This window comes from Hyla sarda, chromosome 11 (genome assembly GCF_029499605.1).
Source record: "Hyla sarda isolate aHylSar1 chromosome 11, aHylSar1.hap1, whole genome shotgun sequence".
NCBI classification, from domain to species: domain Eukaryota; kingdom Metazoa; phylum Chordata; class Amphibia; order Anura; family Hylidae; genus Hyla; species Hyla sarda.
Window position 1 is genome coordinate 15911992 of NC_079199.1, and position 16461 is coordinate 15928452.

Sequence of the window (16461 nt, forward strand, 5' to 3'; positions counted from 1 at the left end):
CCTGCACACCACTCCACTCCTAAACTCTCCAGAACTCCTGACCCCTGAACACCCGACCTCCAGAACTGAACTACACAGGAAATACCACCCCTTATAAGGGAAGGCTGAACTAAAGCCCATTGGCCAGGCAGCTGTGGATCATAGAGCTGTCTGTCTCCCCTTTAGGATTAACAATAAAGTTACATACAATTAATAACATAATACCTTACACAAAAGTTTAGTCTAGCCCTCAGTCCTCCACTCTCACATACCCTGACTGAACATGAGGTTGCTAGGTAACATACTTAAAGTTACAGATACCTAATAGCTGATTGCTAAGTTATAACAGTGCAAATAAACATTAGAAATGGTTGAGTCCCTGCAGGGGAGCCCCCAGGACACAGGAGGTCTCAATCTGACAGGGCCTCCAATATCTTGACACTTATATGGCCATTTGCCTCTTAGCCCTTGATAAAGCCACAGCCTGTGGCGAAACGTCGGGCGGGCGGGCAATGTGTTAGATTTTTAATTGTCTCACACCATAGATTGTGGACTGCAGCCACAATCTATCTTTTCAATTCACTTAATATAGCATGCAGTGTCATGCCAATCAATGTATTATGGATCAATATGTGTGAGGTTATTTTAATCTTGGCTCATTAAACGTTAAGTTTTATATTGGGTGGGAAATTTAGGGTCTTAGTGACCGCTTAGCGGTCAAATGTGAATAATATTGGATTTACCCTCCACTCATAGGTCCCCCTTGTTGCATTGGGGGATGGACATGGCACAGTACCTTAAGCAAGCCATTTTTCTTCCCCATTCTTCCCCTATCTGGCAGCGCACTGACTCAGGGCTCTGGCAGGGCACTCATTCAATGCGCTGCCGGGGTTAGGGGGACGCTGGGGTACGGGTCACTACACCGGCCCGGCGCAGCTTCCGCACACTTCCCCTGTCTGGCAGGGAACTCACTGGGCCGCAGGGGGGAGGGGGACGCTGGGGGATGCTGGGGACGCACGGACGGACACATGCGCAGCGCACAAAAACTTCCCTCCCCCCTGCGGCGTCGGGGAGGGAGATAAAAAAATAATTTGACAGCAAATTCCTGCGGCACCCCGGTTGGGAATCACTTCTCTGCTAATTAGGTAGCACACTGTAACACTCTCCCCATGTAATCTCCTTATTCTTAGGGTGACCCATTGTAACAAACCCCCTTCTCATGTAATTTCCTTACTACTGGGGTGACACACTGTAACAAACCCCCTCCTCATGTAATCTCCTTACTACTGGGGTGACACACTGTAACAAACCCCCTTCTCATGTAATCTCCTTACTACTGAGGTCACACACTAGGGGGGTGGTGGATAGATGGATGTTATGAGACTCCCACCCTGTCAGGATGCTGGATGGACCTTAGAGAGGAGCGCTGCACACCTTTTGCAGACTGAAGAATGATGATTATTATTATTATCATTATTATCAAAACCTGTGCTGAGGAAAAGTCGGCCAGTTGCCCATAGCAACCAATCAGATTGCTTCTTTCATTTTGCAGAGGCCTTTTCAAAACTGAATGAAGAGATCTGATTGGTTGCTATGAGCAACTGGCTTCATTGTAAAATACACTAGGTGCTGTTTCTCCCTCAGGTCCTGGACCAGTGACACACCTTAAATTTGGGGGACATCTGGATGCGTCAACAGAGACGAGTCTCAGCATTGTCCATAAGAAGTAAGTGGAGGGAAGTTCTACACAGTTTACCATGGTACACCGACCCCCACCCCCCTTTAAAAATCCTTGTCAGTAAGCTCAATAAAATTAGGACACAAGCATCACAAAAGGTTTGATACATCTACAATAGAAAAGTGCGAGTCCACGGGCAGAAGAACCAGAGAAACAAACCTGCAAACAACACAATATTAAATGGACAGTGAGTAGTGATGATATTCTGCTTTTCCTGGTACCTGTTCGAGCAGCATTCAAAGTATCTGCATTGTATTGTACTGTTTCCGGAGTTAAATTGTGTGGTGACCCAGTACGGGATGGTGTGTCCCACGAACTTCTCCTGACCTGTCAGGCAGAGTCTCTCCATGTCCCCAGGACCCCCTTTATGTGTTATCCCCTATGTACATAAGTTGTATAATAAAATGTAATGTTTCTTTAATAGCTGTTACCATGTGATTGTTACCCAGGAGGCACTAGTGACCAGATGACCCCCCCAAGTGACCTATGGGCTCCTTGCACAGCCCTCCTATAAAACCAGGGGAGGGGCTGCAATGTCTCTTAGCTCATTGCTATTCCTGCTGAGGTCCAGTGCAGACGTCTCAGAGAGTGTCCAGAGCATTGGAGGCCTCAAGCCTAAAGTCTGCAGCCACAAGTCATCTCAAGTCAGCTCAAAGTCATCTTCATGTCAATTGTCAAGTCAGTCAAGTCAAGTCTTCTATATAGTCACCGTGGCCTGTACTAAAGTGTCTCTACATACTGCAAGTCCCAGCAAGCCTGCGAGGTCTCTATGTCACTGGTCACCTCCTTGGACCCTGGCTGTACTGCATAGACTGTATCACCTGTCTACCCTCAGTAAAGCTACCGTTGTCCATAACTTGGCGTTGGTGTCTTCATTGCCCCATGCCTAGCCCAAGACTAGCGCTATTACCTTTGGTTGGTTAAGGCTAAACCACGCCCTGGCATCATGACAAGAAGGGGTTAATAACATCTGTCACTAGGGTTATAACAGCTACCCTGCATTGCACCCCGCTGACAACACAAAGGGGTACTCCGCTGCTAGATATCTTATCCCCTATCCAAAGGATCTCCCACAGCATCTGGCGTTCTAAACAAATACTGGGTTCCTGCAACAGTGGTCATGATGTCACAAGGGGGGCGTGGCTGTATTGTCACGACCACTGCCACAGAAACCCGGCATTTGTTAAGAACACCGGGTGCTTTGTGAGATCGCGCCCCCTCCTATAGACATGAATGGAGGGGGTGTGGTGTGACGTCGCAAGGGGGCGTAGCCGTGTGATGTCACGCCACCCTTGAACACCGGAGTACCCCTTTAAGTAAATGTACAGTTGTTCACAGAAGTTTCAGTGAAATTTCTTCTTGATAGTGCCAGTTAGTTAGTGGCCCCATAAAAGTGCCATTCAAGTGTCAGCCAGACACAGTACCCAATAAAAGTGCCAGCAAGCCATATTATTCCCAAACCAGTATAATCTATACATTATGCCATCAGCTTGCCACAGTAGTCCTGTATCACGTTCAGCCAATCACAATGTTCTCATAAAGCTATTAGCCAGCCACTGTGCCCTTCTACCTTGACAGGCCAGCCACATTAACCCCCAAACCATGACCTACCAGCCACAGTGCCCCCATACTATTATCCTCCATTAGCCACTTTGCTGCCCTAGATGAGTATCAATAGCTACACTACCCCATACCAATATCTTTAAGTTTCTGCTATACCGCATGCTGCAAGTGGAACTTCGTGCTGTATGTGAATTGTTAGAATTATGACCCAGGACTAATGAATGATGACACCTACCTGTTCGGGTCTGTTTGCTTGGTCCCTTTCTACAATATATATTACTTGCAGAAATACATATCTAAAATGTCCTCAATATACGCTGATTTCAATGTAAACCATAACAGTTGTGAATTGTTATATACGTATATGTTTGTGCACTTGCGATGAGGGTGTTGGAAAGGCAGATGTTAATAACCATTAGGGCTTATGGCATTAACCCTTTTTGTTTGTGATGCCAGGGTGTGGTTTACCTAATTCACCATCCGAGGTAAAGCCAATGATTCCTGGGCCAGGCGTGGGGCAAATAATCACTCCAATGCAAGGTTACGGAACTACGGCTCTTTACTGAGGCAGGCAAGGTGTTACAGTCTATACAGCTCAGCTCAGTTCTGGAGAGATGCCAAGTGAACTTCAGAAAGCATCGGCTTGCTGGGACTTATGGTTGCCATTGACTTGACTGATACAGCCACGCTTATTAACAGACTTGACTTGGACTGACTTTGCTTGGACTGGACTTGACTTGACTAGAATTCCCACTGGTTTAGGTCCTACCTTGCAGCTTTGACTTTCATTACAGGTGCAAGGGTTAAGTAGAGGCATGCTGGCTGGATTAGGCCTCAGGCCTCCTTCTGGATCACACAGACTCCTCAGGTCCTCACTCAAGCTGTACCTCAGCTACTAATGGTCTCAAGAAGGCCCTAGCTGAACCCTGATCTCACTGTATAAGAGGGACAGTTTAGAGAGATCCCATTGGTCACCAACAAGCCACCTGGTTCACCTTGCTTACCTCCCCTTGGTAACATAGCCCCTAGCAACAGTAGTGGTCTTTTATACTGTTGTGGTGAAACATGTAGAGGGGGCATAATTTTGCTTTTTAATAACAGTTTCTGGTGGTGTAATTGATCCTAGTGGTGCTGCAGACCCCTGGACATACTATCCCAATAAGGCTGAGCACTGTCAGTGCCAGGAAGTGAATTTCACAATACACCAAACACCACCAGTAGCTGGGATTTTAAGATATCTCACAGTTATAATTCTTCTATTATTTTCTATTAAAAGCTCAATAAAAGCTAAGTTTTAAGGGTTGGGATCTCATAAGGGTATTAGTGACCCAAGGTTTATCCTTGGGTCAAAGGTGTTTAATTGATTGACCCTGACCCATCTCAGGCTATATAAGTTTTTAGCAACAGTATTTAAAGGCATAATGACATAACATTACATTGCATAGCATTACATTAACTCATACATAACTTGATATGGTGGAGAGAGTTCTGAGGAGTGTGGGGCCAGGGGACATTGACTGAGTCTGCCCGATAGGACTGGCAGGGGCACAGAAGGGAACCTTCTGTACTGGGCCACCACACACTGATTTAAATTATGTGTGGTTGTCCCTTCTTTATTCATATTTACAGGACAACCGCCTTGGGAATCCAGAATGCAAAATAACCTCATTAAATCTGTGTCCAAAACCCCAAAAGACTGTGTAGCAAAACGTGTGAAATATGTGTCAGAGATCCAAGAGTATATCTTTAATGTCTGCCACATAAAATGCCTGAGGAGTATGACTAGGCTGCTCACCTTGGATATACTTGTTTTAGTAATCTTTAGGATCTGGAGTGTAGAAATGTTGCTTACCAGTGTATAGGGATGTCATGTCGGCCTCTACAGATGGTCCAATGTCTATGTAGAGATGCAGGGCTGGGGCTGATGGTTGGCAGTATAGTGGTACTGCGCACTCTGGTCAAGCTTTGGAGGCTTGGAACAGTCCGGAATGGTAAACTCACAATCCTATATGGAGGTGGTCTCTTACCTCTGGCTCTGTCTCTTTTGAATATCTCTCACCAGCTGTATGGTGCATTGCAGTGCTGGCACATTGACCATTCAGTGACCATGTCCTCTGTTGGCAGGGTGACCAGACGTCCCGGTCCTGAATTTTTTTTCGGTCACCGATCTTAAAGTGGAACAATGGATGCCAGTGATAACAGAAGTAGCAGACGCGCCGTGTGCAGGCACGTTCACTACAATCATGGCTGACATCAGCTGACATCAGGATAGCCTGAATCCTGGAGGAGAACGGACAGCCTGGGACAGTAACCACCACATCAGCTTTGGTGCTCCTCCAGTCTGGCCTATAACAGTAGATCTTGACCCTGGACCGGAGAAGCAGTGGAGCACCAAACTGGGTCAGTATATGGCTGGGGGCAGAATGTCTATAGGCCCAGAGGGGGCCTACAACTATATGGGGGCACATAATGGGCCTACAACTATATGAGGGCACAGAATGGGCCTGCCACTATATATATGGAGGTACAGATGGGTCTACAACTTTATATGGGGGTACAGAGGGGGTATACAACTACAAATAGGGGATTGCAACTATAAATGAGGGGAATATGGAGACCTACAACTATATATAGCTCTTCACAAACTGTCCTGAATCTGAACCCTCTTGTCCGGTGAACCCATCCATTTGGTTCTCACACAGGCTTTCCTAACAGAACATTAACGTAAAGGAGCATAAGTTTTCTAGAAAACCAGGAAAGCATTTTCCATGTGAGTGCGCACCTGTTTTATTACAAATGTTTTCAAATATATGCTACCAGTAATAGTGATATGTGCATTATAATTCATTTGGATTGCAAATTCTTTGGGCAAATTTGTATCTCTAATAGGTGTCCATTTTTTTTTACATGGTTACCCTATCTGTATCGATTGTAGGGCAAATTGATTTGAAATAGACAAACCTTTCTGCCTCACATCTAACGTCTATGGCCATTGTGGACAGTATTGATAAGCATTCCCACAGAATTGACTTGCTTTTGTTGCAACCTCTTCCATATAGTATTGTGACTGCTCTGCATTATGCTGGGAACTGGTTTTAATCTGCCTTTTTATCAGTAGATAGTAAGTATGGCCTCTTTGTTGTAATTTTAAAGGAAAACTGTCAGCCTGTTCACCCACACTAAACCCAACGAGGGGTCAGTTACTAAACTATTTGAAGTAGGTCCTGAGATATGGCCCCAGAAGATCCTCTGCTGAATTCAGTGAATCGTGTGCAGGGGGCGGGGCTTAGTAGGGGGCAGGGCTTCATGACTCCACTTCACTAGGATGTGGAGTCACAGGGAATGAATATATAAATTGATCCGGCAAAGCCCGCCCCCTGCTCGCGATTCACTGAATCCTCTCGCTGGACTCCTGTTCGCCCACACTATAACCCAGTGTATTGGTGAACAGGCTGACAGTTTTCCTTTAAGTAACTTTGATCCTTTTTTCAGGAATTTATGTTTATTGTAATGTTGCTGTTCGGCATCACTTGTTTTTTACTGATGATAATATTGGTTAAAATGATAAAGATCTATTTGTTTCTGGTTTTCCAACAGAAGTCCAAGCATATGGAACACCAGATGATGAGCACTGAACCCAACGAAACACTGACAACATTGGCTAATACCACTTTAGCTCCCAAAACCGGATGTATAGACCAGAGAAATTTTGAATGGATATTTACCTACCAGCCCCCCTACATGTGGTTCATCTTTGTTTTGGGCTTCATAGAAAACTTGTTTGTCATCTCCATCTTTGTCCTCCATAAGAGTCGCTGCACAGTGACTGAGATCTACCTGGGGAATATGGCGGCTGCCGATCTGATTTTTGTTAGCAGCCTACCATTCAGGGCTATATATATGTCCAGCAAGTACTATTGGCCATTTGGAGGCTTCATGTGTGTAGCCATCTTCTCTTTGTTTCTTCTCAACCTTTACAGCAGCATTTACCTCCTTATGATGGTCAGTATAGAGAGATATCTGGCTCTGGTGAAGCCCATGTCCGTTAGTTGGCTAAAAAGTCCTAGGCAGGCAAAGGTGAACTGTGGGATCATCTGGATGTTTGCAGTTGGGTTATGTCTGCCGAACATGGTGTTCCGAAAGGTGAAGTTTAACGAAAAATCTAATGCCACTGTCTGCATTTCAGACAGATCATCTACAAACTGGTTTGCTGCCACAGATATCATCATAAATGTCCTCGGCTTCTTAGTGCCTCTGGTTGTCACCTCCTTCTGCACATCTCAAATCATTCATGTTTTAAGGAACAATTCAAGGAAACTGTTCAAGAAAGACAACAAGGAAAGAAAAGCCATATGGCTGGTCTTGTCCGTGTTTTTGGTCTTCATAGTGTGCTGGCTTCCCTTAAATATTTCCACCTTTATTTACACATTGCACGAATTCAAAGTCTTCCTTCCATGTATGGTGAAATCCATCAATTCTATTGTTTATAATATGTCTATATATCTTGTCTACAGTAACAGCTGTATCAATCCGGTCATATACAGTATGCTTGGGAATCAGTTTAGGCAAAAAGTCAGAGAAGTCTTCAGGAGGCTTCTATGTAAAGGACCTGACAGACAGAGGTCATCAATTATGACGGATGAATCGGTGCACTGAACATAGATTTCTTCCTCCATGGGATCATACAAGAAGAACTCAACTGCTTAAATCTACAATAGTTAATTTTGTTCTTCTCTGCATCATAATCAGCCACAGGGCTTCACCAATAAAAAGTCCAGGGCACCACAGCAAGAATGTGCAAAACATACATTGTATTAAAACACTTCACCAACATTAAGTAGCAGTGAGTGTAGACTTCTCACAAATATATGGACCAGACGGTGAAATAATATTATTGGTCAGCAGCATTAACCCCAAGAGCTGTACCGGCCAACAACCCCACCACCCCCTACTGTGTCCTCTGAAGTATATAGTAACTCCCACTGTGTCCCCTGAAGTATATAGTAACTCTCACTATGTCCGCTGAAGTATATAGTAACTCTCACTGTGTCCCCTGAAGTATATAGTAACTCCCACTGTGTCCTCTGAAGTATATAGTAACTCTCACTGTGTCCCCTGAAGTATATAGTAACTCCCACTGTGTCCCCTGAAGTATATAGTAACTCCTGCTGTGTCCCCTGAAGTATATAGTAACTCCCACTGTGTCCCCTGAAGTATATAGTAACTCCCACTGTGTCCCCTGAAGTATATAGTGACTCCCACTGTGTCCCCTGAAGTATATAGTAACTCCTGCTGTGTCCCCTGAAGTATATAGTAACTCCCACTGTGTCCCCTGAAGTATATAGTAACTCCCACTGTGTCCCCTGAAGTATATAGTAACTCCCACTGTGTCCCCTGAAGTATATAGTAACTCCTGCTGTGTCCCCTGAAGTATATAGTAACTCCTGCTGTGTCCCCTGAAGTATATAGTAACTCTCACTGTGTCCCCTGAAGTATATAGTAACTCCCACTGTGTCCCCTGAAGTATATAGTAACTCCCACTGTGTCCCCTGAAGTATATAGTAACTCCCACTGAGTCTCCTGAAATATATAGTAACTCCCACTGTGTCCCCTGAAGTATATAGTAACTCACACTGAGTCTCCTGAAGTATATAGTAACTCCCACTCTGTCCCCTGAAGTATATAGTAACTCCCACTGTGTCCCCTGAAGTATATAGTAACTCCCACTGTGTCTCCTGAAGTATATAGTAACTCTCACTGTGTCCCCTGAAGTATATAGTAACTCCCACTGTGTCCTCTGAAGTATATAGTAACTCTCACTGTGTCCCCTGAAGTATATAGTAACTCCCACTGTGTCCCCTGAAGTATATAGTAACTCCTGCTGTGTCCCCTGAAGTATATAGTAACTCCCACTGTGTCCCCTGAAGTATATAGTAACTCCCACGGTGTCCCCTGAAGTATATAGTAACTCCCACTGTGTCCCCTGAAGTATATAGTAACTCCCACTGTGTCCCCTGAAGTATATTGTAACTCCCACTGTGGCCCCTGAAGTATATAGTAACTCCCACTGTGTCCCCTGAAGTATATAGTAACTCCTGTTATTGTATTCTTTGTTGTATCTTGATTCTATAGGGTTGCAGGGGGCTTCTATATTTGCTATGTCAGTCGTAAGTCTTATGAATTACTGTTTTCCTGTTACTCTTACCCTTTGCAGGACCATTTTAAAATATTAAATGATTATGCATAAAGAATAAAGTGTATGTCTGAAAACATATAAAGTGTAAGTTGTGTTTTATCAATATTTATGCTTTTGCATACGTGATGTTAAAGGAGATATCTGTCCAAGACTTAACTAAATATACATATATATATATATATACACTAGCTGAGTACCCGGCACTGCACAGTTTTTCCTACCTTATCCTTGTGGAAGAAGAAAGGCAACAATCCATATTCTGTCCTCAAATCCTGACCCCATATCCCCTCCTCATATCCGACCTCATATCCAGACCCCATATCCCTACCTCATATCCAGACCTCATATCTCGTCCTCATATCTAATGCTCATTTCTTTTTTTTTTTTTTTTACTGTTTATTTATGTATTTTTTTTATAACAATAACAATATTCCAAGGAGGAAATAAAATAGAAAGAAAATAAAAGTGATGTAGCTATAAGCCATGAACGTAAGTAGCATGCTCTGGCTGACCATTGAAACTTATAATTCATGTTAGTTTACAGCCTAGCTAATATATTAACCACAACAATATAGTAAATGAATTAGAGGTAACGTACCATAATATAGTTTCGGCATAGTATGTTAAAGTTGATATCTAGCAACATATATATATTGATGGTATAGAGGTAAAACAAATATGTCCCGGTCAGAGTGATTAACCCCTTAACGACGAAGGACGTAAATGTACATCCTGGCGAGGTGGTACTTAACGCACCAGGACGTATATTTATGTCCTGAGCATAACCGCGGGCATCGGAGCGATGCCCGGATCATGCACGGCAGGTCCCGGCTGTTGATCGCAGCCAGGAACCCACCGGTAATGGCGGAAACCCGCGATCCCACGGATGTCCACCATTAACCCCTCAGATGCCGTGATCAATACAGATCACCCCATCTACAGCATCGCGGTCACTTAATTGGATGATCGGATCGCCCGCAGCGCTGCCGCGATGATCCGATCATCCTGCACGGCAGCCGAAGGTCACCTCACCTGCCTCCGCTGTCTTCCGGGAGTCTTCTGCTCTGATCTGCCTTCCCGCAGACCAGAGCAGAAGATGACCGATAACCCTGATCAGTGCTGTGTCCCATACATAGCACTGAACAGGATTAGCAATCGAATGATTGCCATAAATAGTCCTCTATAGTGTTGAGCGGCATAGGCCATATTCGAATTCGCGAATATTCGCGAATATATGGGCGAATATTCGTCATATATTCGCGAATATTCGCATATTCGTTATATTCTCGTTTTATTTTCGTGTATGCGAAAATACGCGTATGCGAAAATTAGCATATGTGGAAATTCGCATATGCTAAATTTTCGTACATGCGAATTTTCGCGCGCCAGTCTCACACAGTAGTATTACAGCCTTCTTTACACCACACAAGCTGGAAGCAGAGAGGGGTGATCACTGTGATGTGTACTGTGAAGAAAAAAAAAAACAAAACAAAAAAAAAAAAAAACGAATATTCGTAATTACGAATATATAGCGCTATATTCGCGAAATTCGCGAATTCGCGAATATGCGATATTCGCGAATAATATTCGAATTGCGAATATTCGCGAGCAACACTAGTCCTCTATGGGGACTATAAGAGTGTAAAAATAAAAGTAAAAATAGTAAAAAAAAAAAAAATAAAGTAAAAAAAATGTATTCCCCCAATAAAAACGTAAATTGTCCCATTTTCCCTATTTCACGCCCAAAAAGTGTTAACATTTTTTTTAGATACATATTTGGTATTGCCGCATGTGTAAATATCTGAACTATTAAAATAAAATGTAAATGATCCCGTACGGTGAACGGCGCAAACGTAAAAAAAAAAAAAAAAAGGCCAAAATAGCTGCTTTTTTATAACATTTTATTCCAAAAAAAATAATAAAAAATGTATTAAAAGTTTTATATAAGCAAATATGGTATCAATAAAAAGTACAGATCACGGCGCAAAAAATGAGCATTCATACCACCGCTTATATGGAAAAATGAAAAAGTTATAGGTCTTCAAAATAGGGGGATCTTAAACGTACTAATTTGGTTAAAAAGTTTGTGATTTTTTTAAAGCGCAACAGTAATAGAAAAGTATGTTATCATGGGTATCATTTTAATCGTATTGACCCAAAGAATAAATAACACATGAAATTTTTACTGTAAAATGTACGGCGTGAAAACGAAACCTTCCAAAATTAGCAAAATTGCAGTTTTCTTTTTAATTTCCCCACACTAATAGTATTTTTTTGGTTGCGCCATACATTTTATGGTAAAGTGAGTGATGGCATTACAATGGACAACTGGTCTCGCAAAAAACAAGCCCTCATACTAGTCTGTGGGTGAAAATATAAAAGAGTTATGATTTTTTGATGGCGAGGAGGAAAAAACGAAAACGTAAAAATAAAATTGTCTGCGTCCTTAAGGGGTTAATACAACAGGGAAAAATTTGAAAAAGAAGGAAAAAAATAAAGAAAAAGGAAAGAGAAAAATCAAGGTCCACACGGCTATCTCTGCAACCCTTTGAAATGATTCAGGATGTATACTATGCATCAAAGATCTCCCACCTCTGCCAAATACTATGAAATCTAGGTAGAGTGTTGTCAATTGTAGCAGCGAGATATTCTAATCCTCATTTCTAATCCTCGTATCCCGTCCTCAGGTGGCGCTGAGTTGTGATGAAGATACCCAATATGGGAGGGGGCAAGGCCGCCATCAGGGGGGTACAACCGATACCCCAGGGGGCCCAGCCGGTCCCAGCAATTGTTTCTTTTTCTTCATTGTCAGTAAGTGACTTTCCCTTACTGACCGCTGGGACCAACACATTATACACTGACTGACTGTACTCAGTACAGTCAGTCAGTCAGTAACAGACTGTCACACACTGCAGCGGCACTGCTGCAGTACAGCACATACCTCCGGGGACGGCAGCCGTTGCGTCTTTAAAACAGCAATGGCCGCCGCGAGATGCATCCGCTTCACTCTGTACGCTGCCTCCGGCCCTAGACCACATGACCTCAGTGGCGCCGTGGCGGAGTTAGAAGAAAGGAGGTCAGCACGTGGGGACTCTGAGCAGTGGTCTGCCGGCTGCAGGAGAGGGGAGCAGCACAACAGAAAAGCCTGCCCTAAGGAGGACAGCAGCGGGACAGAGGTTACGTGTAAAAAAAAAAATATATATATATATATGACTGGAGCCTGTAGTCCAGGGTGCAAAAGATGATTATATTTGGGCAACAATTAGCAGCAGAGAGGGGCCTACAAGTATATGAGGGCAAATGGCTCCCATATAGTTCTTCTAGGCCCCTCTTTTCCAAAAGTCACTCCCATATAGTTGTAGGCCCCTCTGTGAGGCCTATAACAACTTTATGGGTGCTACGTGAAGAGATGGGCTTACCCAAATTATATGGGGCCCCATAAAGTTTGGGTAGGCCCCTCTTTTAATAGTTACCCCATATATTTAGGGTAGGCCTCTCTGTTAATAGTTGCCCCCATATAGTTAGGGTAGGTCCCTCTTTTAATAGTTACTCCCATATAGTTAGGGTAGGTCCCTCTTTTAATAGTTACCCCCATATAGTTAGGGTAGGCCCCTCTTTTAATAGTTACCCCCATATAGTTAGGGTAGGCCCCTCTGTTAATAGTTACCCCCATATAGTTAGGGTAGGCCCCTCTTTTAATAGTTACCCCCATATAGTTAGGGTAGGCCCCTCTTTTAATAGTTACCCCCATATAGTTAGGGTAGGCCCCTCTGTTAATAGTTGCCCCTATATAGTTTGGATAGGCCACTGTTTAATAGCTGCTGCCATATAGTATGGGTAGGCCCCTCTGTTAATAGTTACATCCATAATGGGGGCAACTATTAACAGAGGGGCTTACCCACACAATATGAAATAACACAACCAACTAAAATATAGCATATACTGCATAACCCCTTAAGTAAGTAAGGGGTACTCCCGTGAAAAACTTTTTTTTTTTTTTTTTTTTAAATCAACTGGCACCAGAAAGTTACACAGATTTGTAAATTACTTCTATTAAAAAATCTTAATCCTTCCAGTACTTTTTAGGTGCTGTATGCTACGAAGTAAATGCTTTTCTTTTTGGATTTCTCTCTGCTATGGGGATTTTCTCCTGCTCTGGACAGTTCCTAAAATGGACAGCAGAGGTCAGCAGAGAGCACTGTGGTTGTGACAGAAGAGGAATCCAAAAAGAAAAGAATTTCCTCTGTAGCATACAGCCCCTAAAAGGATTAAGATTTTTTAATCGAAGTAATTTAAAAATCTGTTTAACTTTCTGGCGCCAGTTGATTTAAATGTATGTAAATGTACACCTTACACCCTGCAACCGCTTCTGCAGTTTGAAGCACACTCAGGAGCTGAGCGTGTTCCATACCTGGTGGGTCCCGGCTGCTATTAACAGCTAGGACCCATGGCTAGTGCCGGACATCGCTGATTGGGCAGATGCCCGGTATTAACCCTTTAATCGCTGCAATCCAAGTTGATCATGTCGTCTGCATGCAGTAAATTATGGAGCGCCAATTACACTGATCAATGCTGTGCTATAGCAGGCTCCGTTGGCACAGCACTGTTCAGTACATGCAATCATATCATACAAAAAAATTTGTGAAACATGTTTTTTTTTTTTTTTTAAGGCGTTAAATGTGATAAGCCCCTTCCCTAATAATAGTTTGAATCACCCTCCTTTCCCCTTTTTCTAATAAAATTATATAAATAAAAACAAACATAAACATTAGTTGATATCGCCGCATGCGTAAATCTCCTAAGTCCAGATTTGCATATTTTTGCCCACTTCATAAACCATAAAATATTAATAAAAAGAGATGAAAAAGTCCCATTAAAATAAAAATGGTACCGATAAAAATTACAGATTACGGAACAAAAAAATTTACCCTCATACATCCCAGTATACGGAAATAAAGTTATTGGGGTCAGAAGATGACAATTTTAAGTATACTCATTTTTGCACTAAAAATCATAGGGCGAGATTTATCAAAACCTGTGCGGAGAAAAAGTTGACCTGTTGCCCATAACAACCAATCAAATTTTTTTTTAGAGGCCTTTTTAAAAATAAAAGCAATCTGATTGGTTGCTATGGGCAACTGCACCACTCTTCCTCTGCACATGTTTTGATAAATCTCCCTCATATTATTTTTTTAACAGTTGTAAAATAAAATAAAGCTTATAGAAGTCGGGTATAATTTTAATCATATGTGTGATAAGCCTCGGGGGGTATGTAGGGTAGTTGGGGTGTTGTTGTTCTGGATAATAAAGGGCGCTGTTAACCCTTGTCACTCGTGACGCCAGGGTGAGGGTTAAATATTGTAATGGTGCTGGGCCTATCGCCACCCTTCCCAAGAGCGATAGGTGAGTGCGTAATCAATGGATTGTCCACAACCACTGTTTAACTGAAAACTTGCAAGAACTTTTACTGAAGATTTTCTGTAGCAGGCAATAGCAATAACAGTCCAGATAACAGAGTCTATTTATAGTCGAGCAGCAATTGACAGTTGGTTGGGATCAGATAAGCTCAATTTAGCTTTTAGAAGATTCCGTAGCATAGATCCGCTGGATTTAGGGGTGCGTTTAGGTCCAGTGATCTTGCAGAGAGTAGCGGGGATGTATAACAGCTTTGGCATAGGCCGAGGCCGCAAGGCTTTGTACTTGTAAACGTACTTGAAAGTTGCGGAGGTCCTACCTCATTCAGTGACAGCAACCAAGAGAGCGATTAATGGCCGCAGCTCCCTTATATGGGCAGGGGCTGAGCCGTTCTGGATTGGTCAATAACAACTGTCACTCACCGTTACACGGCATTGTGGGTGAACACCTGACACAAGAACCACCTAAGGTCCTTCAACATACCATAGAGTTCTGAGTAACGGGTCACATTTCCTAAGGTCCTGCGACGCCAAACAAGTGAGTAATGCAATATACATATTTACAATTATAATTTTTATAAATATTAACTTACTAAGGGGTGACTAGGGGCTAACTAAGGAAGCGGACCCCCGACAGTCCTAGGGACTGTGTCTTTGGGGACCCAACCCCACCAAGGCACAGTATGAAATATGGTGCCGGGACACCACATATGGGACTACAGAATAAAGATGGTGTGTCATTTTTACGGAAAAAGTGTACTACATAGAAGCGGAATCCCCCAAAAGTTACAAAATGGCTTTTTTTCACCCCACAAATAATTTTCTTTTGGTTTTGCAGTAGATTTTGTGGTAAAATGATTGATGTCATTACAAAGTAGAATTGGTGGCGCAAAAAAACCAGCCTGTTGTAGACAATTGAAAGCATTATGGCTATTAGACTGGGAGAAGAAAAAAACTGCATCCTCAAGGGGTTAATTACCAGTACGCAGTCTTTGTAGTTCTAAAAATAAAAAATACATTTGGCCTTGAGCTGTGTAAGGGGCCCCATAATTTCTTTTGGCAAGGGTAACGCACATGAATACCCCTATGTACTCCTATAACCCTATGTAAAACACACGTTTGGGGCTGGAGGTGAGATGTCTCTCCATTAGGTGCACAGTCCATTCCTGTCATTGCTCTTTGCATATGTAGGTTGTCAGCTTCCCCCTTTTATGCAATTTATGTTTGCTTTCTGGTATATGCTGTATTTTTCTACATCCTCATATCTGTGACTTTGTCCCTTTTCATTTATTTGTTATCATCATGGACATCATGCCCGCTACCTCTTGATAACGCTGCGGACGCAGTGAAACATGTCGAGGGGGGCAGAGTAGGGAGACATTTTAATTCAGCAAAGCAGCAGCTCAGGATTGCTAAACGTGCACAGCAGGCATCTCAATTGCAGCAGTTATTAGAGTGCTAACAAAAGGGGGACTGAATACAAGCCTCCATAGATAGACAAAAGCGATACAAATGTAGGGTACACTGAGCTGCCGACTTGCCAGATTTTATCTGTGTGAATTTCTAATTAA

The 16461-nt window shown here is 42.9% G+C and overlaps 1 protein-coding gene across 2 annotated transcripts; it reads left to right on the forward strand.

Moving 5' to 3' along the window:
• The first annotated feature begins 262 nt into the window (after positions 1 to 262).
• On the forward strand, positions 263 to 8210 carry LOC130295316 (B2 bradykinin receptor-like). 2 transcript variants are annotated; one of them, XM_056545949.1, is made up of 2 exons: positions 263 to 275; positions 6878 to 8210. In XM_056545949.1, exon 2 carries the CDS (start codon positions 6890 to 6892, stop codon positions 7934 to 7936), a length of 1047 nt encoding a protein of 348 aa, XP_056401924.1. In that variant the 5' UTR covers positions 263 to 275; positions 6878 to 6889; the 3' UTR covers positions 7937 to 8210. The 2 variants fall into 2 exon arrangements, with proteins under 2 accessions (XP_056401924.1, XP_056401923.1); XM_056545948.1 differs by lacking the exon at positions 263 to 275 and adding an exon at positions 1568 to 1705.
• Positions 8211 to 16461: the final 8251 nt, after the last annotated feature.

Coding starts and splice junctions, on each gene's coding strand:
- LOC130295316 (XM_056545949.1), top strand. CDS start 6,890: ATGGAACACCAGATGATGAGCACTGAACCCAACGAAACACTGACAACA.